Here is a 21,936-nt window from a genome sequence, read left to right on the forward strand (position 1 = left end):
TACTCCTGAAGAGGCTGCCGCGTGCGTGACTGCGTGCCAACAAGGGAACCTGTGCGCCCTCGGAGCCCTTCCAAGCGCTTAGCCAGTGCCAGCTGGGACGGCGGCCCCTGCTCTCATCAGTAACGGCGCTATTTCAAACTGGCGCTTCCCCAGCACACCTCCCAGGGTGTCAAAGCTTAAGCTGCGGCCCAAGCAAACACAGCAAAAAAACTACAAAAGGAACAGAGTCCTCAGATTCTCAAAAAGAAAAAAAACACCATATTTATTTAGTTTAACATCTTGCCCACATCTAAAGAAAGTGATGTCAACAGATAACCTAGGACATATACATAGGCACGCACCCCGACCCAGATAACCTAAAAGAAAAAAAAAAGCAAAGTTCTGTCCCACAGATAAAATCTATCTTCGCTTCTGGAAGATGTTTCCACGTCCCATTCCACGTCCTCTCCCTCTTGCGGCCACTGAAAGGTAGGGGAGAGAAAAGACGAGGCAGGTCGGTGCGGACCCTCACCACCGAGGAGCCAGCCCAGCAGCAGGCCCGCCCGCCACACCTCACGGGGAAAGAGCCCCCGGGAGGGGCGGGTGGCCAGGCAGAGCTGGAGAGCACGCCCCGAACCTGTCTCCTGGCCCAGCACTGCCCCACCAGAAGCTGGGGGCAGGGCCTCGCAGGGAAGGTGGTTTGGGGGGCCCGCCTGGGAACCAGAGAAAAGATGAATTCTCAGAGCTGCCCCAGGGTGAGCAAACAGAACACTACAGATGCATTTAATTCACACGTAAAATTCCGAAACAGATGTTAAGTGTTAACGTCTATTAAATCTGGGTGAGGATTCTTGTTCTCTGAGCTGTTCTGCATGTGTGAAATGTTTCTGAATGGGGGCCGGGGAACCACAGATGAAAACCCCAAACCACCCCTCGATGAAGACCGCTGTCCTGAGACTCAGGTCCAAAGAAGGGACCAGTGGCTTTGAAGAAGGGAAGATACCCTGCCGGCCTCTGGACTCTCCTTTCAGAGCCTGAAGCTGACCCAGGAGGGAGGGCAGGCTGTGAGAAGCTGGGGGCACCGCCTCCTAGAGCCCCGACAGAGACGGGAGGGCAGCCCCGAGGAAGCGGAGCAGCAGCTGCAGCTCAGCCTCCGTACCTTCGCCTGGACGGAGGGCCAGGGCTCCAGTCCCCGCTGGGAGGGGCGAGGAGGCTCCCTGACCGGCTTTCCTGGAGGGCATCTGAAAGGCCCCTCGGAGCTCCAAGGCCACCCGAAGTGGGACAGGCCTGCTGCAGTTACAGGCCTGAGGGGCATCCAGGGACCTTCTGGCTCCGTATCGATAGATACTCAGACTGCTGCTAACGACTCACTCGTTTCCTAGCTGATCAACACGGCAGAACTCTTCAGGACCCTGACCCTGAACACTGAGTGGGCTAACCCAGGGAAAACGATCAGGCCGCGTCACTGGGAAGACCACGTCCCACTTCTGGAACGTAGCAAAGGAAAATTGCATTCGGCCTCCTTTAACGGGTAAAAGATGGCCCCAGACAACTGACTTCCCGTCTGAGAGCGCCCCTCCCCACACCACCTCTCTCGCTCACGCTGGGCATCAGGAGACACCCCAGCCACACAGGGCCCACCCCCCAGCCCTTCAGGGGCCGCGCCTCCGCTCAGCGAGCAGCGCGGGGCAGGCTCCCCGCAGTCACCACAGCGGACTCATCGGCTCTCATCTGAGCCCGTCTTTCTTTAAGGAGCAGCTGTGGATCTCGTGCGCGTCCTGAGTGGGGGCGAGTGAGGCAAGACCGAGAAGGCGGGGCCTGGGGGTCCCCAGGACTGCGGGGCAGCGGTGTGGAGCCGGCTGCCCAGTCACAGGGCCTCCCTAGCAGGCCCCGGCTCGTCTGCCCGGCGCAGCCCCGCACCCGCAGCACCTACCCTGGGCCTTCAGGATGGCCGCCTTGCCCCGGCCGGCGCCCGAGCCCTGGTTCTTGTTCTTCATGCTCTTCAACATGGGCGCGTTCTTCAGCATGTCGGGCAGAATCAGGAAGCGGATCTTGCTGCCCCGGATGTACACCTGCTCCAGCTGGGCCACGCGGCCGTCTCTGTACGTGACCGTGATGTTGGACATCTGCAAGGGAACCGCCCTCGTCAGTAAGGTCAGGGGCACCGGCAGAGAGCAGGGGGCGTGAAGGCAAGCGCTGGCTGGAGCGGGGGAGACCAGAAACGCAGATGCGTACATCACAAGATGAAGCCGGGGACTCCAGAGCGCCTGCGGTGTGTACCGGAGCGGGGCTGCGCTTCGCGCCTCGCAGTACGCGGGTTCCCACTTCAATGGATTGAAAACCCAAGGCTGAATGGCCAGCACGCAGACACTCCTACCTGGAACCTGGGCCTGGCCCCCAAGCCCCAATTCTGCCATCCGCAGCCCCCCGTCAGCGTGTGCCATGTGTCAGCCGCTGTGAACAAGCCGCAGCGGCGCAGCACCGCCTGGCCTAGCCTCGCGCACCCCCGCATCGGGCTGCAAAGGCGCCCCGAGGGCCGCGAATCCAGCCAGGAGACTGGCCGGTCGTGGGAAGGCAACAGAAACGTGCCCGTGCCAATCCCGACAGGCACCACGTCTAACAGCAGGGCAGCTCACTCTGCCAGCCTTCTGGGTGGAAAGGGAGCACAGTCTGTCCACAGCGGGTCAAGCCCACGTCGCACAGCGGAGCGCTGTTCCCTGCTTCCTGGCACCTGTCATCTCCTTACCCCGACCTGCTCTTCCCTTCGAGTGCTAACTGCCCCGCCCCGGCCTCTGCTGGAGCCCCAGCCTGCAGAAGGGGCAGATGCACTCGGAGCCGGCCTGCAGTCTGCTCGGGGGCTCTCTGCCGCAGGCCGCCTCTCCTCCAGCCCACCCTGAGCACCCAGACAGGCCGTTCTGGAAGATCAGCGACACTCAGACTGACTGCTCTCACAACCGGCACGTGTCCGGGCTGAACCCTGCTCACATCAGGGGCAACGATGACGGCAACGGGTCATAACCCCGCCACAAACACACAGATAGCGTGAGCCCACGTGGAGAGCAAACACGGGGATACACGGAGAGGCCCACAGAGCAGACCCAGAGAACGCAGGAAGTCCCGTGGCAGAAGGAAAGCGCCCTTGCAGCGGTTATACCACCACCAAGATTCAAGCAAGAACCTTCACCGGGCACGAGGCAGGGCTGGCCACTGGGAGACCGCTGGGAAACAGAACGTTACAAGGTATTTATTAAAGAACCTCCCCAGGAAACGCTCATCAGTCACAAAAGGAAAAGGAACAGGCCCCGAAGGGAACACACAACACCTCAACCAGAAGATCAGGTTCACCTCAGGACACAAAAATCACAACACCCCCAAAAGCATAACCCAAATGAGAAAACGTCAGAGAAGCCCCAATCAAAGCACAGCCTAACAAAACAACCAGCCTCTAGTCTTCACCAAGTCATCAGTGGCGTGAAAAAGCAAGCTTGGAGCAACTGCTACACGCACTGAGGGGTCCGGGGCTGGGCCATGAGGGACAGCCTGCACGCCCGAAAAACCGGAGGCGCTGCAGGTGAAAGAACGGACCCCACGCTGGGGTGCCTGGCTTAACAGCACAGCGGGAGGGAGCGCGGGCACGCGTGCACACCGGGCACGCGTGAAGGGGGCTAGGACCGCAGCCTGCTCCCCAGGAGAGCTCAGAGAACACCGCGGGGGGCTCCTACGGCCAAGATAACAGCCCACACTGACCTGTCACCGAAGGGGTGAGCATGCCAACACCCGCAGAGCATCACTTCCGCGGAATCCATTAACCATCACCTTCCCCGGCAAAACGTCTGGGAATCACGCTGCTTTAAGTATAGTGAAATTCTGGACTTGGCCCTTACTTTTGTTTTTTAAAAAAGGTAATGTTTACTGTGCTTTGATGATCACAAACTTAACACACGATTGTCATTTCAAAATGAGAAAAATATTTTTAAAAATTTTTAAATGGAAAATGGCACCCCACTCCAGTACTCTTGCCTGGAGAATCCCATGGAGGGAGGAGCCTGGTGGGCTACAGTCCATGGGGTCGCAAAGAGCCGGACACAACTGAGCGACTTCACTTTCACTTTCAATCACATATAACTTCTCACTGAAAAGCAACTACTCACGTGAGCCTTCCTCAAAATCTTTTTAAAGCATTTTAATGTATCATTTATAGCCTGGTTCTCGTTTTCATAAAACTGGGAACACTATGGAGTCCTGTATCTCCCCACTTGTGCCAGTGGCATTTTACCACATCAAATACTCCTCCACACCATTTTACTGGGTGAGTAATATTCTTCATAATGTACACTAGTTTGGGTGATGAGCAACGTTGGCTGAGCTGAGACTTCCCCAGGGCAGGGCTGCCGTTGGAGGCTCTCCCAGTCGCCACCCGCTCCTCCGGGTCAGACCCGCGCCCTACACCGAAAGCTCTCCTGCCCCTGCCCCTTGACCCTCTGCAGCTGTCAGCTCCCCCAGTCAACCTCTTGCCGAGTTAACTCTATCCGCCTTTTACAGATGAACAAACAGGTAATTAACATTCCAAAGCCAGCTGAAATTCAAACCCACATCAGATTCCAAAGCCCAAGCTCCTCAACAGAAACTGCGTCCCACACTCTGTACAGTGATGCCATATGAACTCACGCGCCGTGGGAAGGGAACCGCACCAAGCAGTGGGTCCAGCGCGTCTTAGCAGAGCGACAGTCAGCAGGCGAGGCCCGTAATCTTATTCTTTCCATTTTATGGATAAAACTATCACCCAAACCTGCTTGCTTGGCCAAGTATTTGCTCTAAGCGCAGTCACACGAGGTGCTTCTGCTAGGAAAATGGCAGAGACCCACAGTATGTGAGTGGAAGATTCTGCTAACTGCAAAGCATTGTGCAAACACGCTGTGCGGGGTCGGGGGAGCTGAGCCCGATGGCTCCACTGAAGGCTGTGCTGCTGCTGCTGAGTCGCTTCAGTCATGTCCGACTCTGTGCGACCCCACAGACGGCAGCCCACCAGGCTCCCCGTCCATAGGATTTTCCAGGCAAGAGCACTGGAGGGGGCGCCACTGCCTCCTCCGGAAGGCTGTGCTGCTGCTCTTAAATGGGCCCAAAGTCCGTGGGAAGACGACCACGGGACTGGGAGAAGCAAAGGACGAGCAATCTAAACAGTCAGATTCTAGGTTTCATATTCTCAGCCTCCAAGTGGCTCTCACTGATGCCCGCCTCTCTGGTACCTCTAACAGGGCCTGGCACAGCTCAGGCACTCGGTGAACCACCGCTGACCAAGAACCTCAAGGAGCCCCAGCCGCCCGCGCCCCGGCCCCGCGCAGAGCAGGGCACCTGGCAGTTCATGTTGTCCTCCGCCTCGATGAGCTTGCCCCGATACACCTCGCCAGTGTTCGTCTCACACGTCACGATGTGGCCCTCGGCCTCGTGGAGGACTTTGATCGGCACTCCGATAGACATCCCGGCAGGAAGAGTTCTGCGGCGGCAGAGAGACAGCAGTTAGCTCATCTTCCGAAGCCCAAGAACGCATGTGCAAACACCACAGCCCCTCAAGGCTGACACTCTGGAAAACTCAGCAAAGCTGCCAGAGGTGCACTAGTGTTTTTTTAGCTGAATTCTGAGCTTGAAGGAGCTATCTGGCAAACACGTGCAGGATGTGAGTGGGGAGGAACGGGGGCTCAACAGGGGGAAAGCTAACGGGAGTGAAAGCTGTCTCCCATCTTCCTTCCACCACAGGTCTCTTGAGTGTGCATGTTAAGTCGCTTTTCTGACTCTCTGCGACCCCATGGACTGTAGCCCACCAGGTTCCTCTGTCCATGGGATTCTCCAGGCAACAATACTGGAGTGGGCTGCCATGCCCTTCTCCAGGGGATCTTCCCCACCCAGGGATGGAGCCCACGTCTCTTACATCTCCTGCACTGGCAGGAGGTCTTTTTAATCACTAGTGCCATCTGGGAAGCTCAGAAGGGGCTGTGCGTTTAATTCAACCCATTAAGCACTCTGACCGTCTACTTACTTCACCATTAAGCTAAAGAGAAAATATCCAAGTGTTCACAAGGTGACGACGTGCTACAAGTGGGAAACGCTCACCCTGGAGGGAAAATATAACCAGGGAAAACCCTGACTTGATCTAATTAAGAGAGAAAAAAAGCAAGTGGATTTTTTTCAATCCCAAGATGGGTGTATAAAACGAAAACTTCTGTAAAATGAAACGCTTTCTGCTCTCCAGTAATCAAGCCACGTCGCAGCCATTTGGCATTCCAGCCTTCCAAATGCAAATTTTTAAGCCCACGTAAAAACCATACTGGCTTTTTGGCAGCTGTCCGTTACTTCCTGTAAGCGCTGAGGAGCTGGGGGGGTGTGACAAGCACAAGAGGCGGTCCCTCGTACCTTAGCTTTAGGGTAAGGGAGGAATTAGGCTGTGAAACAGCCGAAAAGCAGGGACTGGCCCCAGACAGCTGAGATGCATACGAAAGAAAAGATTTCAGGAAGCCCGGACTCTTGCATCTTCCCAAAGAACAGAAAAGTGTTAAATCTCTTCAGGCAGGAGATCTGGTCTCCATTACTCAACAGTCATCTTTTAATATTCAGATTACCTGCCCCTTGCTGCAAACTTCTTTGTAGCCTGACTCCACCCCACCCAACATTTCTCTCTCCCAGGGGTCGCCTGAAATCCTGTCTTCCGGGCTCGGAGTCCTCATGATCCCCACCGAATAAACCTAATTCTCAGCTTTTAGGTGGCGGTATTTTTCCGGTTGACAGGCAGCGGGAGGTCGGAAGAGAAGAAAAGGACCAGGAGAGGTTAGGAAAAAACAGGTTCCGTTGGTGAGGACGACGCTGAACCGCAGCTGGGGGAACCGGGGCAGCACAGAGACTATCCCACGGAAGGGCAGCCGGAGTTACAAAATGCCTGCAACACGATTTAGACAGAAGCAAGGAAATGGGATAACTTGTGTTTCCAGCGTCAGGGGATCAGGTCCTGGAAGGGGTGGGGAGGCAGAGGTGCCAAGGGCTTTGAAAAGAAACCAGCCAAGTAGGGATCTGGGGGGAAGGTGGCCACCAACCAGGAACGATCTCAAGACCACTGCCTGGATACTTCGAGAAACACCGGCCTGGAGAGGTTCGGAAACCGAAGAGCAAGTACTTCGGGGAAAAAGCTAACGAACGCACCTCCAGGCGCTTGTGAGGCGCCGCTGGGGGTCTGGGTGGCCCAGCTTCCCGCGTCTCTCCCTCCACGAGCACCGCAGGGCTCCTCGGCGGCGCGTCCCCCTCCAGCCCCCCGGGCCCCCCGCGGGACCTCGGCCTAGCCCGCGCCCTCCCCGCACCCCCGGCCCTGTCCTCACCGGCTCCGGGCTCCTCTTTCAGAGGCGGCAGGGTAGACGGAACTCCGGCGACCGCGAGGGCGTGAGGGCGCGAATGGCGGGCCGCGCGCTCCCAGAATACCACGCGTTCCCAACATGCCTCGCGCAGGGCCCGCCCCCTTCCTTTACCCGAGGGGCGGCGGGCGAGGCCTCTCGCCTTCGCGTTCATCCTTATCGCGCCGGCTGGGGAACCCGAGCTCGGGTACAGTAGTTCCGGGCCCGGGGAAGAGCGGGGCTGATGACCGGACCCAGGTGCCGCCGGAAACAGCGACCCGCGGGCCGGCCCGGGCCGGGGGGGACTCGCGGTCCCCAGCCCCCGACGCCAGACGCGGGCTGGACGGCGAGGCGGGCGGCGGGGGCCCGGGGCCGGGCCCTGCCCCCACAGGGCAAGCCTGGGAAGCCGACGGCGCCGGGGAGGCGGTGCCCCGAGCGAGGCGAGTGCCCCCGGCGTGCGGACAGGGACAGCGGGGACCCGCAGGAGCGGGCCGGGGGGCTGCGGGCGCGGGAGCCGGCGGCGGGCCGGGGCGGGGCCTGGGGCGGGGCCGGGGCGGGGCCTGGGGCCGGGGCGGGGCCTGGGGCCGCCGCCGCCTCCCGCCCCTTCTCCCCCCGGGGCGCTGGTGCGGGCGGCCCGGGAAGCCGGCGCGCGCCGGCCGCGCGCTCTCGTCCCCAGTCGACGCCAGAGCTGCAGCCCGCGCCGGGCCGGGGCCATGGGAGCCCCGCGCCGCCCGGGTCATGAGGACGGAGGTGGACGCGGAGGCAGCGGGGCCGCCGCTCGAGCCCGGTCAGTGTGGTCCCCCCGTCACCCCGGGGATCGCGGTGGGCGCGGGGCAGGACCCCGGGGATCGGGGGGCGGCCCTGACCCCGGGGATCGCGGTGGGCGCGGGGCAGGACTCCGGGGATCGGGGGGCGGCCCTGACCCCGGGGATCGCGGTGGGCGCGGGGCAGGACCCCGGGGATCGGGGGGCGGCCCTGACCCCGGGGATCGCGGTGGGCGCGGGGCAGGACCCCGGGGATCGGGGGGCGGCCCTGACCCCGGGGATCGCGGTGGGCGCGGGGCAGGACCCCGGGGATCGGGGTTGGGGGGCCCTGACCCCGGGGATCGCGGTGGGCGCGGGGCAGGACTCCGGGGATCGGGGGGCGGCCCTCACCCCGGGGATCGCGGTGGGCGCGGGGCAGGACCCCGGGGATCGGGGTTGGGGGGCAGCCCTCAACCCGGGAATCGAGTATGGGGGGGAACCGCGCCTGAGCGCCGGGCAGGGTCCGGCCGCGCGACCTTGGGCCGACCGCCGCCGCGGCCCCGGCTGTTGAGCTCTGAGCAAAACCTGGGCAGGTGTGCGCTCCGGCGGGTCCCGCCGGGCCGGCTGCGGTCAGTTGGGGTTTGTTTGTTTTTCCCGATAACTCCCTGAGCAGGGACACCCCTGGGCATCTCTCGCTTGCGGTCATGGCGGGAAGGAGGGTCCTGGTTGAGCGGCCGGGGCGGGGGGAGGGGTCACCTTTCCCTGGAGCGAAAAGTCCTCTTTGGAGCTGCTTTGGGGAGAGCCTGTCCGCTCTCCGGTAACTGAGGCCTTAGAAGGGGCAGGCAACTGGCAGGGCAGTGAGGGACAGCCTGCCCCTGGCCTCCCAGACTCCTGCCTGTTGTCTTGCTACGGAGTCTTCCTTCTCTAGTCCCGCCTTCCCAGGCGCCTGAGTTCCTTTGCTGGGGGGTGGGGAAGGGGGCGCAGACTGATAAATCAGCGGCCAGCCTCCGTGTGCTTTTCTGAGTGGGAGAGGGCGAGCAGTGGTTCCCCATCCCCTCTGCAACATACAGTTGACAAGAAAGGGCCGGTGAACTCGACAGTGAGGTGCCCACACGTGGGAGACCCCAGCCCTGAGGCATCCATGGGGCACAACTGTGGCTGCAGCAAGGATTTGGGTCCAGGGCTGTCCCCGGGGTTTGCTGTCTTCTCCTCCGGTTGTCCCACTCTGAGATCTTGGACCAGACACTTGCCTTTCCAGAGGAGCCTCCGTGGGGTAATGACTCACATTTCCAGGGCGCCTTCTCTGAGCAGGCACTCTGCCCGAGTTGTTTACATGCAGGGCCTCATTAATCCTCATAACGACTTGGGTGAAGCTGGTTCCTATTGTCACTTGCACTTCTGCAGATGAGCCGACCAAGAGCTTAAGTATTCAGGGCCAGGAAACTGCCTTCCTTCCTTGAGGACAGCTGCCAGCTGAAGCCAGGCCAGCCCCTTCCAGGCAGACCCTGGCCCTCAGGTGGGACGGGCTGTGGCTCCAGGTGCCTGGCAGCAGCTTTGGGCTTGGAAGACCTGCCCTTATTGGGTTGGCTGACTTGCTTGTGCCTGGATTGGGGGTGGCCCCGAGGTGGGTGTTCAGGCGCCTCAGGGGTGTGGGCAGGATCAAAGCGTATGAGATAAGGGTGAGAAGAGGTGGGGCAGAGTTCCTGAGGGCCCCAGCCAGCGGCGGGCGGTGCCACGTTTCACAGCTGGGGAGGCAGAGACAAGAGTCGGAGCCTGGCCACAGGTGCCCGGCCAGCCAGTGCCAGAGCCCGGGCGCAGAGTCAGGAGGAGCCGTGGACAGAGGACCATAGTCTGGAAGCCTGGGGGAGGGGGAGTCCTGCAGTGACCCGGAGGCTCAGGCCGCTCGAGGGAAAGGAAAAAAAAAAGATAACCGCCTTCCATTCACCACTGAAGTGTGTCTGGCGAGGTCTCTGGGCTGGGAGGAGGCAAACGCTGCGTGCCTGCCACTGAGGAGTTCCCCACGGGTCTGGTGGGCAGATAGACACCAGCTCCGGTCCTCCAGGTGGAGGGGAAGGGACCGAGGCGTTTGCATGTTCAGAGATGGGAGACAGCCTTCTGGACGGAGGGATCTGCAGGAGCCAAGGCTGGGGAGCAAACAGCCCGTGGAGAGAAACCGAGGAGGCAGCGTGCAGCTGCGGGAGGGGCTCTGGAAGGGCGGCAGCAGCCTGTGGAGGCCTCTGCCCCTGCTCAGCCTTCGGCGGGGCATTACTTTGGGACGTGAACACCTGGACGGCAGGGCTTGGTCCCGTGATCTAGGGTGCCCAGGCCTAGCACACCGTAGTGGGCACTCGGGAGCTCATTTTCTTTCCAGCAGCGGTTTCTGGAGCGTCAGTCACCAGGCACTGGGAAAAGCAGGGAATAAGATGAGCCAGTCCTCTGCCCTGGGGCCGCTTCCAGTCTAGCAGGGAGACAGGCAGGCTTTTCCTGTGGTGGTGTCACTTTTGCCGAGTACTGTGGAGGAGCCCCTGCTCCCAAAGGCAGTCAGTAAACGCCTATCATGGGGCGGGGGGGACTTTGAGCCAGGACCTGAGTGACGAAAAGGGGCAGACTTGAATCCCGAGGGTAAGAGCGCTCCCCCGGGGCGAGTGGGGCAGGCCCAGCAGGGCTTCGCAAGGGGTAAGAACTGTCTCCTGAGGGCCGCGGAAGACTGTGGAGGGACCCCTGCGGCTGCTGTGGACCGGAGAGGGACTGGGGGCGCGGGGGACAGGCAGAAGTCGGGCAGGTCGGGGCCCGCGGGGCCTAGTCCGCAGCAGTGGGCAGAGGCGGTTGTTGCAAGGCCCAGAGAGGTGGCCTGGGCTCCTTTTAGGGCCTCCTGGGGCCGGGGGACGGAGAGAGCGCAGCCTGACCCCCGACTGGCCTCAGCGCCCCAGCCAGATGGAAGGCGGGGCTCCCGGCCTCACCCGTGAAGGGGCGCCAGGGACATTCTTGCCCCAGGGAGCAAGCCGCCTGCTCTCAGTAGTGCCACCCTGCTTTCTGTGGGCCCTGTGGGTGAGGCGGGAGAGGAGAGAGGTCACAGCAGTGCAGGCAAGGCACAGTCCTGGCCCCTGCCCCGGAGAGGGCGTGGACAGTCCAGAAGGGCAGGGGTCCACGCGGGGGCCCGGGCCGGCGGAGTGCTGATGAGCGACGGGGCACGGCCAGCCTGCCGTCCAGGGAGGCCCGGGAGGTGCTGGCCTCTGAGCCAGGCCTTGAGGCCGGGGAGGGTGTGGACGGGAGGGCAGGAGCTTGGGACCCCTGCAGGCGACAGGAGGTCGCAGGTCGCAAGGCCAGGATGGACCACAGGGCTCCTGGGCACCCTGCTGGTTGGTCCACGTAGGGGTGGGATGGGGAAGGGTGCTGGGGGTCAGCTCTGCGCGGGCCGGTTGTGCGTTCAGGAGCGTCGCCTGGAGACCCCAGAGGGGGAGACCACGGCAGCCGAAAGGGCGTCCTGAACGAGCAGAGTGTCATGGCCGGTTCTTTAGCTCTGAGCTCTGAGCAGATTCCCGGGACCCCAGGACAGGAGGGCCCCCCAGGCCCTGAGCCAGCGGGCCTGCCACGGCCCCGCTCTCTGGTCTTACGGCGCGTCCCACACGGTCCCTGGCCCGGCCCCTGGTTTTCCTCAGCCGCCCGTGTGGGCTGTCCGCCCAGCCACTCCCCACCGAGTCGCCAGTCCGCAGGCCGGGCACTCATGGGGCTCTAGGGAAATGTTTGTTGACCGAAAGGGAAATCAGACCAAAGTCCCCACTTGAGGGATGGCCAGACCCAGCCCACACGTGGAAGTCAGCAGCCCAAGCCAGCAGGAGAGCCCAAATCTGAGCGCCCAGGCCAGGCCCTTGCTGCTCTGCCCCGGGTAGCATGGCCCTGGCTGATAGGTGACTGCTCCCTCCTTGTAACCCTGGGAGCTGTGGAGTCAGCAGCCTTGGGAATTGAGACAGGAATGTCTGCCGAATGCCTCCGGGAGCCCCCCGACACAGGGGCTCCAGAGAGGGGCCACGGAGGGGCGTGGTGCCCGGGACGGGGAGCTGTGCACCATGTGGGCAGCGTCGTAGAGAAGTCTGCAGACAGGATTTGGCTCCGTGGCCTGGGGGGCTGAGCCAGTCCAGGCGGGAGGGAGGGGGCATGTGAAGGCTGCAGCCCGGGGAGGGCGAGGGGCGGCTGGCAGCTGTGGGCCCCGGTGCGGTAGCCACGCGGGCCTTGTCCTAGGGGGTGTGGGGGCCACCCCACCGAAGGCCTGTGCACAGGGCTGACCCGCCCAGACCGGCACTTGGGGAGACCTCTGTTGTGGCAAGGAGAACGGGCTGAGGGGCCCAGTAAGGCTGTGGACCGTCCTCGAGTGGCCCCTTGGGACCTGAGTGGGCGCCAGCGGCGGCAGCTCCAGTGGGCGTGGGTGGCGGGCACTGCGCCAAGAGTCCATGACCCCCTCCCGCCCCTGCCACCCGTGACCCCCCTCCCGCCCCTGCCACCCGTGACCCCCCACCATCCTCCTCCTGCCTGTGACCCCCCCAGCGCCCCTCCCGCCCGTGACCCCCCACGCGCCCCTCCCGCCCGTGACCCCCCCGCGCCCCTGCCACCCATGTCCCCCCTCCCGCCCCTCCCGCCTGTGACCCCCCCCCGCGCCCCTCCCGCCCGTGTCCCCCCTCCCGCCCCTCCCGCCCCTCCCGCCCGTGACCCCCGCGCCCCTCCCGCGCAGGGGACTTCGTGCAGCTGCCGGTGCCCGTCATCCAGCAGCTCTTTCACTGGGACTGCGGCCTGGCCTGCTCCAGGATGGTGCTCCGGTGAGTGTGCCGGGCCGGCCCTCTGATGGGGGCGGCGCAGGGGGAGAGCCCTGGGTGGGACTCGTCATCCAGGTGGCTGTCTCCAGCTGGGGCTTCGGGGAGGCCCAGCATCCACCCAGGCTCCGCCCCACCTGCAGAAGCCCGCGGCGGTGGGCCAGGCCCCCCAGGTCTGCCTCCAGAGGACGCCCAGAGTCTGGAACGGCCGGGAAGTCACAGGTGCCCGGGCCTGCCCCGCAGACTGACCCCCACGGCCGAGACGCAGGGCCCTCCTGCAGCCCCCCGACCTTGGACTCTTGGGAGACGGGGTCACTGGGCAGGGCAGCCTCCCACTCCCCTTCCTGGAAGTCCAGGCAAGACAGGTGTTCCGTGCCTAACGCTCAGGGAACCGGTGAGGAGATGTGCTTCACTTAGAAGGTCCTGAGATGAGGCTGGAGAGGCTGGCAACTAGCCCAGAGTCACACGGCCCATGAGGGACGCCAGGCGCAGAGTCCAGGCCCCGGACGGGGACCTGCGTGGTGCCCGGGAGGCCCCGGGCAGTGTGCGGTCAGGACCTAGGAGTTCACGATGCAGGGCGGAGCCTCGCGGGGGCACAGGCTCACACAGCAGGCCCTCGGGGAGGCTGCCCCGAGGCTCAGCGGGCACTGTGCCCGCAGGTACCTGGGCCAGCTGGACGAGGCTGAGTTCGCGAGGGCCCTGCAGGAGCTGCGGCTCACCAGGAGCATCTGGACCATCGACCTGGCCTACCTGATGCGCCGCTTTGGTGTGCGGCACCGCTTCTGCACCCAGACCCTGGGCGTGGACAAGGGCTACAAGAACCAGGTGCGCCGGCAGCGGCCTTCCGGGCGCGGGACCGGGCCCCAGACTGACACGCGCGGCCAGACCAGCCGCCGGGGCCCAGCAGCCCAGACACCCCCACCCCCACCTGTCCTGGACGCACCTGCCAACTTGCAGAGGCGCCCCGGCGACCTTCACAGTCCTGCCCTCTGCCGCAGCTCCAGCCGGCCGGGCCTCGGGCACCTGTCTTCCTCCGGCCGTCATTTGTTGGTTTTCCTCTTTCGTACGGGGACAGCCAGCTCCAAGTTGGGTCCCTGGTGTTCTAGAAGGAAAAAAAAATCTACTGTCTTTCGTTTTTATAAAAAAGGAAGGCTGCCAGGGACCTCCTTGGAGGTCCAGTGGCTCAGACTCGGCGCTTCCAACGCAGAGGGCGTGGGTTCCATCCCTGGCCGGAGAACTAAGATCCCAGGAGCCGTGTGGAACGGTCAAGAAGATAACTCAAAAAAAACCCAAAAAACACAAATAACAACAAAAATAGAATGCCCGTAAAGCCTCATTGAGACCCCAGTGCACTCTGCCACCCTTAGAGCCAGGCCTGCCTCCAGCCTGGGCCGAGCAGAGAGTGCCTGCTGGCCTCGTGGGCGACAGGCTCACTACCCCGCGGCCAGTGCCCATCCACCTAGCTCTCCTTTGAACTATCCAGGCCAGGGGGAAAGGCTGGCAGATCTGGTGTGGTCAGCGTGGCCTCGAGGTGGAGGAAAGGCCCAGAGCAGTTCTCCTTTGCCTCCCCCGTGGGGGCCCTGGCGCCCCGAAGGCCCCTGCGCCAAACAGACTGTGTCCTTTGCTAACACGTGCCAGCTGAGTCGAGTGGGTGGCGTCCAGACTCCCGCCCACCCCCAGGGTGCTGGCCCAAGCCTGCCACCCGCCCGTCTCCCGAGCACCCTCGCCAGCCTCGGGCGGTTCCGCCGCCCGCAGGCCGGGCCCATGTCCACTCCCGACCCCTGTGCTGTTTATGTCCTCCCTGGGGGGTGGGTGTGAGGGCAGCCGGGGCCGGCGGCCTCTGCAGCTGCTTTGCCCTTGCAGTCCTTTTACAGGAAGCACTTTGACACAGAGGAGACCCGGGTGAACCAGCTCTTTGCACAAGCCAAGACTTGCAAGGTGCTGGTGGAGAAGTGGTGAGTCCGTGTGTCGCCCCCACCCCTGCCGCCCTTCCTCATGCACCTGCTACCCCAGGGCTGGTGGGGGGAGGCCCCCCTTGGGAAGGGGCAGGCCTGAGCTTTCCCACCTTGCTGGCCATGGGCACTGACTTGTACCCGCCCCCGCCCCCTGAGCCTTAGTTTTTCCATCCATAAAATGGGAACAGGTGGGGGGCTATGTGACCTAGGCTACACAAACTCTGGCCTAGGGTGGACCCTGAGCAGGCACAGAGGACAGGTGAGCAAGACAGATCTGGCCAGCCCTCGGGCTGCTCGGGGAGTGCTGGCCGTGCAGCAGAGCACACGGATCCCGGTGGCAGGGGCACGGCCTGGGGAGCGCACTGGCGCGGCAAGAGGCTGGCAGGGAGGCCTGGGTGTCAGCTGTCAGGGAGGCCTGGCCAGACCTCCTCCCGGCTGCCTGACCTTAATAGGTCTCCCTCTTCTCCTCCACACGGGGCGGGGGTGGGGGGGGCAGGAGACTTGCCCAGACGCAAGCAGCTTCCTCCCCAGCCTGCTGCAGGCACTGCGCCCAGCAGGCGTCCGGCTCCCAGACCCGGGCTGGTCTCTCCTTGGGTCTCCCATCCTCCTGGATTTCTGTCTTCATGGTCACGTGACCCAGGCACATAACCCTCTGGGCACAGGGAGGTCTCCACGTGTCCCCAGGCCACGTGAGCGCGTGTCGGAGGGTGAGGTGGCCGGTGTTAGCTCGGTGGCACCTGACCGGCTGCGTGGAGGGCGGGGGCCGTTCCCGGCCGGCCACCCCCCTGCCCCCCGCACAGTGAGTCCCACAGTCACCCCAGCCACCCAGCCACGCACTGACCCGCACCCGGGACCCCCACCCCGGGCCCTCCCTCCAGCTGCACCCTGCTCTTCCCGGTGGCTGAAGTCCCCCTTGGGGTCATTCCTTCTGCTGGGAGCTCAGCCAGCTGCTTCCTCTCAGAGACCCAGTGGAAAAATGGCACGCCTCCCTGGACCAAGGCGTCAGAGCAGGCTGCCCTGTGACTCGGCGGGGCTGGAGCTGGGCCCAGCCACCAGGTGCCCACACGTACCCCCGAGGGGCCTGGAAGGAAGGAGGGCTCAGCGTGGCTGGGCATTGGCCCCCCAACCCCCAGTGAAGATGGTGGGGCCCGGGCACTGGGGAATCCCCCCAGCCCTTCCCACCTCAGGTCTGTCTGGGACTTGCCTCCTCCCGGGGGCCTCGGAGGGGCCAGGGCCTAAGAGTCTGGAACAGCCGGCTGACCCGGGGTTCCCCTGCGGGCGTTGCCAACTAGCCCTTCCCAGGCAGCCCCTTCTGCCACAAGGAGCCTCAAACAGAAAGAGAAATAACCCCTTGCTTGGTTCCGATTAGGGGAAGTAAGTTAAACCGCCCGTTTATGCTACTGATGCACCCTTTAGGGTAAAAGACCAGGGCAGTGAGGGGGCAGGTCCAGAGATGGGGTGCTGTCTGGAGTCGTATGGTCACCCTGTGACGGGCCTGTGGGCCCAGCGTGTCCTGGACACCCCCCTGGTCCATGCTTGGTCCCCCACTGAGCCCCGCCCACCGTGACAAAGCAGGCGGGTGCCCCCTGCACAGAGCTCAGGGCGGACGCGAGGCGCAGCCCGGGCTCCAGGACACGGGGCAGACCAGGGCCCGGCAGGGGTCTGCAGGAGGGGCCTGGGGCCCAGCGGCACTGGCTGACGCCCGTCCGCCCCCCACAGCAGGGTGAGCGTGCAGGACATCCAGGCCCACCTGGCGCAGGGCCACGTGGCCATCGTGCTGGTGAACTCAGGGGTGCTGCACTGCGACCTCTGCTCCAGCCCCCCCAAGTACTGCTGCTTCGCGCCCAGCGGGCCCCGCTGTTTCTGCCGCTCACCCGACTACCAGGGCCACTTCATCGTGCTGCGCGGCTACAGCCGGGCCGCCGGCTGCGTCTTCTACAACAACCCGGCCTACGCTGACCGTGAGTGGGGCGGGTGGGCCCCACCGCCTTCTCCCGGGGCCCCTGCCCCCCAGCCCCGGGCCGGCCGTCTGCCCCCACCCAGGGCCCAGCCCAGGGCTGCAGTTCCCGGCGCCCCCAGCCCCCAGGCCAGCCCTCCGTGCTAGAAAGGGAGGTCCGGGGACCCTGGTCAGGGGACTAAGAGCCCGCACACTGCGCAGAGTGGCCGAAAGAAAAAAGAAAGTCTGCCCAGCCCTGGCCCTGGCCCCCGCCCCCGGCCCGGACTCCCCACGGCCCCGGGGACAGGGAGGGACCACAGCCCTGCGGCCTCCAGCGAGTCCCTCCCCTCTGGACCTCCCTTTCTCCTGCTGAATTGGGGAAAGCGCAGGGGACAGGTCACAGGGGCCGCAGCGGCTGCAGGGAGGGCGCCCGCGTGGTGGGGGTCAGCCAGGATGCCCCCTTGCTGACCGCCCCGTCCTCCTGCCGCAGCAGGAATGTGCAGCGCCAGCATCAGCAACTTCGAGGAGGCCAGGACCAGCTACGGCACAGACGAGGACATCCTCTTCGTCTACGTGGACAGCTGACAGCGGGAGCCCGCTCCAGAGGCGCTGGCCCAGGCCCGGGGCTCAGGCGAGGCGCCGCGTCCCTGCTGGCTGTTGACGTCGTCCTCCGGGCCCGAGGCCGGCTCCCGCTGCGCTCAGGGGACGTCTGCCCCCACGGGCGCCCTGGTGCCTGCAAGCCAGACGCAGGGCCGGCGGGGGACGCAAGAGCCCATCTCCCCACAGACCCAGGACCCAGCCCCAAGAGAGCTGCGGGTCTGTTTGTGTGGAGACCATCGGTGTAGCCACCCTGGGCCCCAGGGCTGTGTCAGCTCCAGCCTCCCCGGGATCTGGTCAAAAGGCAGGCGCCCTGGGCCCGCTGCCCCCTTCCCCCACCCCCGCCCGGGGGGCCCAGTCCCTGCGGCTGGTGGCCAGGCCCCTGGGGAGGGCTGGACCTCAGGCAGAAAGGCCTCAGGCCCCTGCAGCCCTCCTTGGAGTGGACACCTGGGCTGTGGGCAGGACCCTGGCTCCCGCTGGCACCCCGAGGGCCAGTGCCAGCGGCCTGGGCCCCAAAGACACTCCCCGCCCCCCGCCACGGCGCCTCCTGCCTCAGTGCGGGCAGCCCCACATCTCAGGGTTGGGTGCTGGGGCCCTGGGCCTGCACGCCTGATCGTGGCCGGGGGCGGCCTGTGGCCTCCCCCCAACCCAGCGCTCACTCCTGGCCCTCTGCAGAGAAGGCCGGGGGGGTCTCTGTCGGCAGAGGGAGTAACCTAACCCAGGATCGCACAGTGCGGACCCCCGCATGGACTGGGGCGGCCTCCTGCTCCTTCCTTTTTTAGCCGGGGAGGCTGTGTGTGTGTGTGTGTGTGTGTGTGTGTGTGTGTGAGATTTAAGTCTTTTTTTTTAGCCGGGGGAGGGTGTTTTTTTGAGATTGAAGTTTTCACTTTTGGTGGGGTGAGACTCAACCTCAAGCAAGACAATAATAGTGGGGTCACAGGTACTTTGGAACCACGGACACCTCTTTTCACGGGCAGATAAGCCAGGCCAGGATCTCTTCCAAAGCCAAGGGGACCCGGGGCCGCAGGCAGGCAGGCCTCGCGCCACAGCCAGAACCTGACTCAGGACAGTGGTGGGGCTGCGTCTTGAACCTGGGTCTGCGCCCCTGGAGAAAAAAGGGAAATGGGTCATTCCCAAAAGGGGCTGGGACACCTCCTGCCCCTGCCCTGGGTTACCCATCAGCTACAGCACCTAAGTTTTGGTCGTCGGTGCCGGAAGCCTGATGCCTGGGCAGCGGCTTCCGCCGCTTCCCCAGGCTACGGACCACCCAGGACCACCCAGCTGTACAGCTCCTCTACCCGACAGCCTTGACCGAGAGGCAGGCACTTCTGGCCAGGCAGCTGCTCTGGGTTCAAAGGCTAGCGCTGCCTGCGGGCCCGTCTCGTCCCCGTTGCCTTAACCCTGGGTAGCCTGAGACCACCCCCTGCCCCCGCCCCGAGCTCTGGTTCCCACGGCCGGGAGGACCACACGTGGCAGCTGCAGGCTGGGCGCCCCTGGAAGGGGCCCGGGTGACCCCAGTGAGGGTGGCGGTGTCCAGGGAGACAGCGACAGGAAGGGGCGGCCGCCCTCGGGGAGGCCCGCTACTCAGGCCGGCGGGGGCTGCCCAGGGAGCAGCCTCCAGTGTCCATGGTGCCTTCGTCCATCAGAGACACTGTCCCCAGGTCAGAGGAGCAAGCCTCTCGGGGCAAGCCGCAGGTTAGAGGTCACCCGTCTGGAAGGTTCACAGGAGCTGCCTGGCCCCGGGGCCGACGCCACCTGCCTGGAGGGGGTCTCGGAGGCGAACCTCACTGTGTTGTGTCCTGTTCACACACAAATCATGAAAACGGGGCCCACGACCCCGTGACCCCTTGGCCACACATGGAGGGGGCGCCCTGGACCGCTGGCTGTCTCCCCAGCCACCTAGGGGCAAAAGGGATCTTATGCATCACAGGGATTTTTATACGTGTTATCTCGTTTGTAATGAGCCATTCTCAATAAACATGGTCCTCACTCCAAGACGCTGGCAGCCCCCCCGCCCGCCTCTGTGATCCCAGCCTCCTTGGGACGGTCGCTCCCAAGCTCACATGTAGGTGTGCTGGCCACCGGCCGCCCGGGCGTCCTCACGACGTGACCAGAGGTGCTAAGGAGGGGACAGCTCAAAACCGAGCGCAAAGGATCACTGGGGATCCAGGAGGCCAGAGTGCGGAACCTTCCAGAGACCGTCGACTCTAAAGCCCTGTGCTGAGAGCCAAGGGTGCGAAGCTCTGTCTATATGACGGTGCCCTGACCAGGGCAGCTCGGCTAGCAAGGCGTGCCCAGGCAGTTAGGAGGTGCAGAAAAGGCTCTGATCCTATGGCGCGGGGACCCCGTTCACTCAGGGGCTCCCCAAACTGCTTTGCTGCACAGTTCATTTCTGTGGAACCCTGGTCTTCCCTGAATGACGCTGACCTTTGGGTAAGCCCTGGTCCAGCATCCTGAGGTCATCACTCAGGACTTGCCTGGTGGTCCAGTGGCTGAGAACCCACCTTCCGATGCAGGGCCCGCAGGTTTGGTCAGGAAACTTTTAAGATCCCAAGTGCCGTGGGGCAACTGAGCAAGCAAGCGGATGGTTGGCTGCTGATCCTCTGGGGACCTAGAGCGCCAGCTGCTCCCACGAAAGCAACACCACTGGCTCCACAGTGACCTCCAGCTCCCCAAACGCCGGGGTCTTGTTCGCTGGTGGGACGACTAAGCTGAAATCTGATGGGTCCACCTGTGGCCAAGCTGTTCACCCAAAGCTGCACAGCCCCAAGCTGGAAGTAGGCATGGGTCCTCCGCTCAGGGCCTAGAGGCCCAGGCCAGTCCACCCGGTAAGCCTTGCTGTGCTTTTACCGGCTCTGCCGCTGGTAAAATACGATGTCAGACTGTCCAGGTCACTCATGTCGAGGCGCAAGGCGAGAGTCTGTCCACCCTGATAGGGCCCACTGGGACAAGCCTGGTGACCGCACCTCAGCGCCATCCAACGGCCACCTGGGCCCATCCCTGGGCTGGGCAGAGCAGCGCCCCCGCCACCGTGGACCCTGCACGAAGGACACAGCACTTTCTGATGCGGAGGCTGCCCCTGCACGCAGAGAGGTGATCCTGGCCAAGGGCCGGCCCGTTTCTCCTGCAGGGAAGGAGGGCGCTGTGTCCAGGGCTTGGCCCTGCACAGCACCCCCCCAATTCCATCACACCTCCCACCAGCTCTCGGGACTATCCGCGGTGGACACTTGTTAGGGTCACGGAAGTGCTGCTCCCATCCGATCAGGCACTTTGGGTGCACTGCTGTGGCCCTTGAAACTCATCTGGGTGGTGTTCTTGGCTTTCGGGGCCTCCTGCAGCCTGACGAGGGTGCACCTTCCATCACTAAAGCTCATCAACAAGGAGCAGGCGTCAAGGCGCTCGGTGGACCCTCTGCACGCCCTGCCGTCTGTCCGTGGGCACCTGGAGCCCTTCAGCACGGGAGAGCCTCCTCACGGGCCCGGCCTCCCTCTCGGCCTCCTGGTCCACTCACCCTTGTAGAGCACTGTGGTCACTGCACGCACCTGTCCCTAGAAAAGTCACTTCCCGGGGACACCTGGACAGAAGTAGTAAGAAGGTCAGCAGGACTTATTTCAAACTTTGGGGCTGAGCAGAGGCTGAGGTCCACGCCCAGAATTCCCTCCTGGTCTGGGAGTCCCAGCTCTGCTCTGCAGGGCCTTTGGCCGGATTAAATCAGGCCTACCCAGATTATCTAGGATAATCTCACTCGCTTGGTTAACTGCCTACAGGCTTAAATCACACTGGCGAAATACCTTCACAGATTAGCGTCTGATTGGGTAAACAGAGACAGCAGCCTGGCCAAGGTGACAGCTTCCAATGGCTGTCCCCCTGTCTGCAGAAGTCGCTGCCAGCCTAAATGGAAGGCTCTCTGGCTGCAGAGCGTGGGCTTCAGCAGCCGCGGTTCCCAGGCCCTGGAGCTCAGGCTGAGCAGCTGTGGCCCGCAGGCTTTGCTCCCCCACGGCATGTGGGGTCTTCCTGGCCGGGTCGGGGGTGAAGCACACATCTCCTGCACTGGCAGGTGAGCCACCAGGGAGGTCCCTCACTTCTTTTCTTATTCGGCTGTGCTGGGCCTTCCAGCGAGATTTTCCATCTTTGTTGTGGCACGTGGACTGTCCAATGGCAGCACGTGGGATCTCAGTTCCCCGAGCAGGGGTTGAACCCGGCCCCGCCCTACAGTGGAAGCGTGGAGTCTCAGCCACTGGACCACCAGGCAAGTCCCCCATCGGTCTCGCTTCAAAGCATCCCGCACAATCAGCGCCTGGGATCATCTTTTACTTGCATTATATAATTCACCCAACAAAGTTTCACCACCTCAAAGTGACCAGAGTGACCAGATTCAGCGGCTCTGGCACACCCACCGTGCTGTGAAACACTCCTCTCCACCCAGCCCCCAAACGCTTTCATCCCCGGAGAAGGAAACCCGGTGCTCCTGCGCCAGCCCGCCTCACCCGACCAGCCTCCCCGCCGGCCCGGGCACAGCAGTGCCACCGGGGAGTCCGCAGGGAGAGC

General features: G+C 63.6%; 2 protein-coding genes across 2 annotated transcripts; one reads left to right on the forward strand and one right to left on the reverse strand.

The window, feature by feature from the left end:
- Window positions 1-230: 230 nt before the first annotated feature.
- On the reverse strand, window positions 231-7,490 carry SNRPD3 (small nuclear ribonucleoprotein D3 polypeptide). The gene is made up of 4 exons (XM_052655106.1): window positions 7,341-7,490; window positions 5,332-5,473; window positions 1,913-2,105; window positions 231-461 (listed from the first exon to the last, which is right to left on the reverse strand). The coding sequence occupies exons 1-4, from the start codon at window positions 7,454-7,456 to the stop codon at window positions 400-402; spliced, it is 513 nt and encodes a 170-aa protein (XP_052511066.1). The 5' UTR covers window positions 7,457-7,490; the 3' UTR covers window positions 231-399.
- Window positions 7,491-7,993: 503 nt separating this feature from the next.
- On the forward strand, window positions 7,994-17,518 carry GUCD1 (guanylyl cyclase domain containing 1). Its single transcript, XM_052655105.1, has 6 exons — window positions 7,994-8,139; window positions 12,822-12,906; window positions 13,560-13,725; window positions 14,764-14,855; window positions 16,575-16,816; window positions 17,285-17,518. Exons 1-6 carry the CDS (start codon window positions 8,091-8,093, stop codon window positions 17,374-17,376), a joined length of 726 nt encoding a protein of 241 aa, XP_052511065.1. The 5' UTR covers window positions 7,994-8,090; the 3' UTR covers window positions 17,377-17,518.
- Window positions 17,519-21,936: the final 4,418 nt, after the last annotated feature.

The sequence above is a fragment of the Budorcas taxicolor genome, chromosome 17, assembly GCF_023091745.1.
Source record: "Budorcas taxicolor isolate Tak-1 chromosome 17, Takin1.1, whole genome shotgun sequence".
Lineage (NCBI taxonomy): Eukaryota > Metazoa > Chordata > Mammalia > Artiodactyla > Bovidae > Budorcas > Budorcas taxicolor.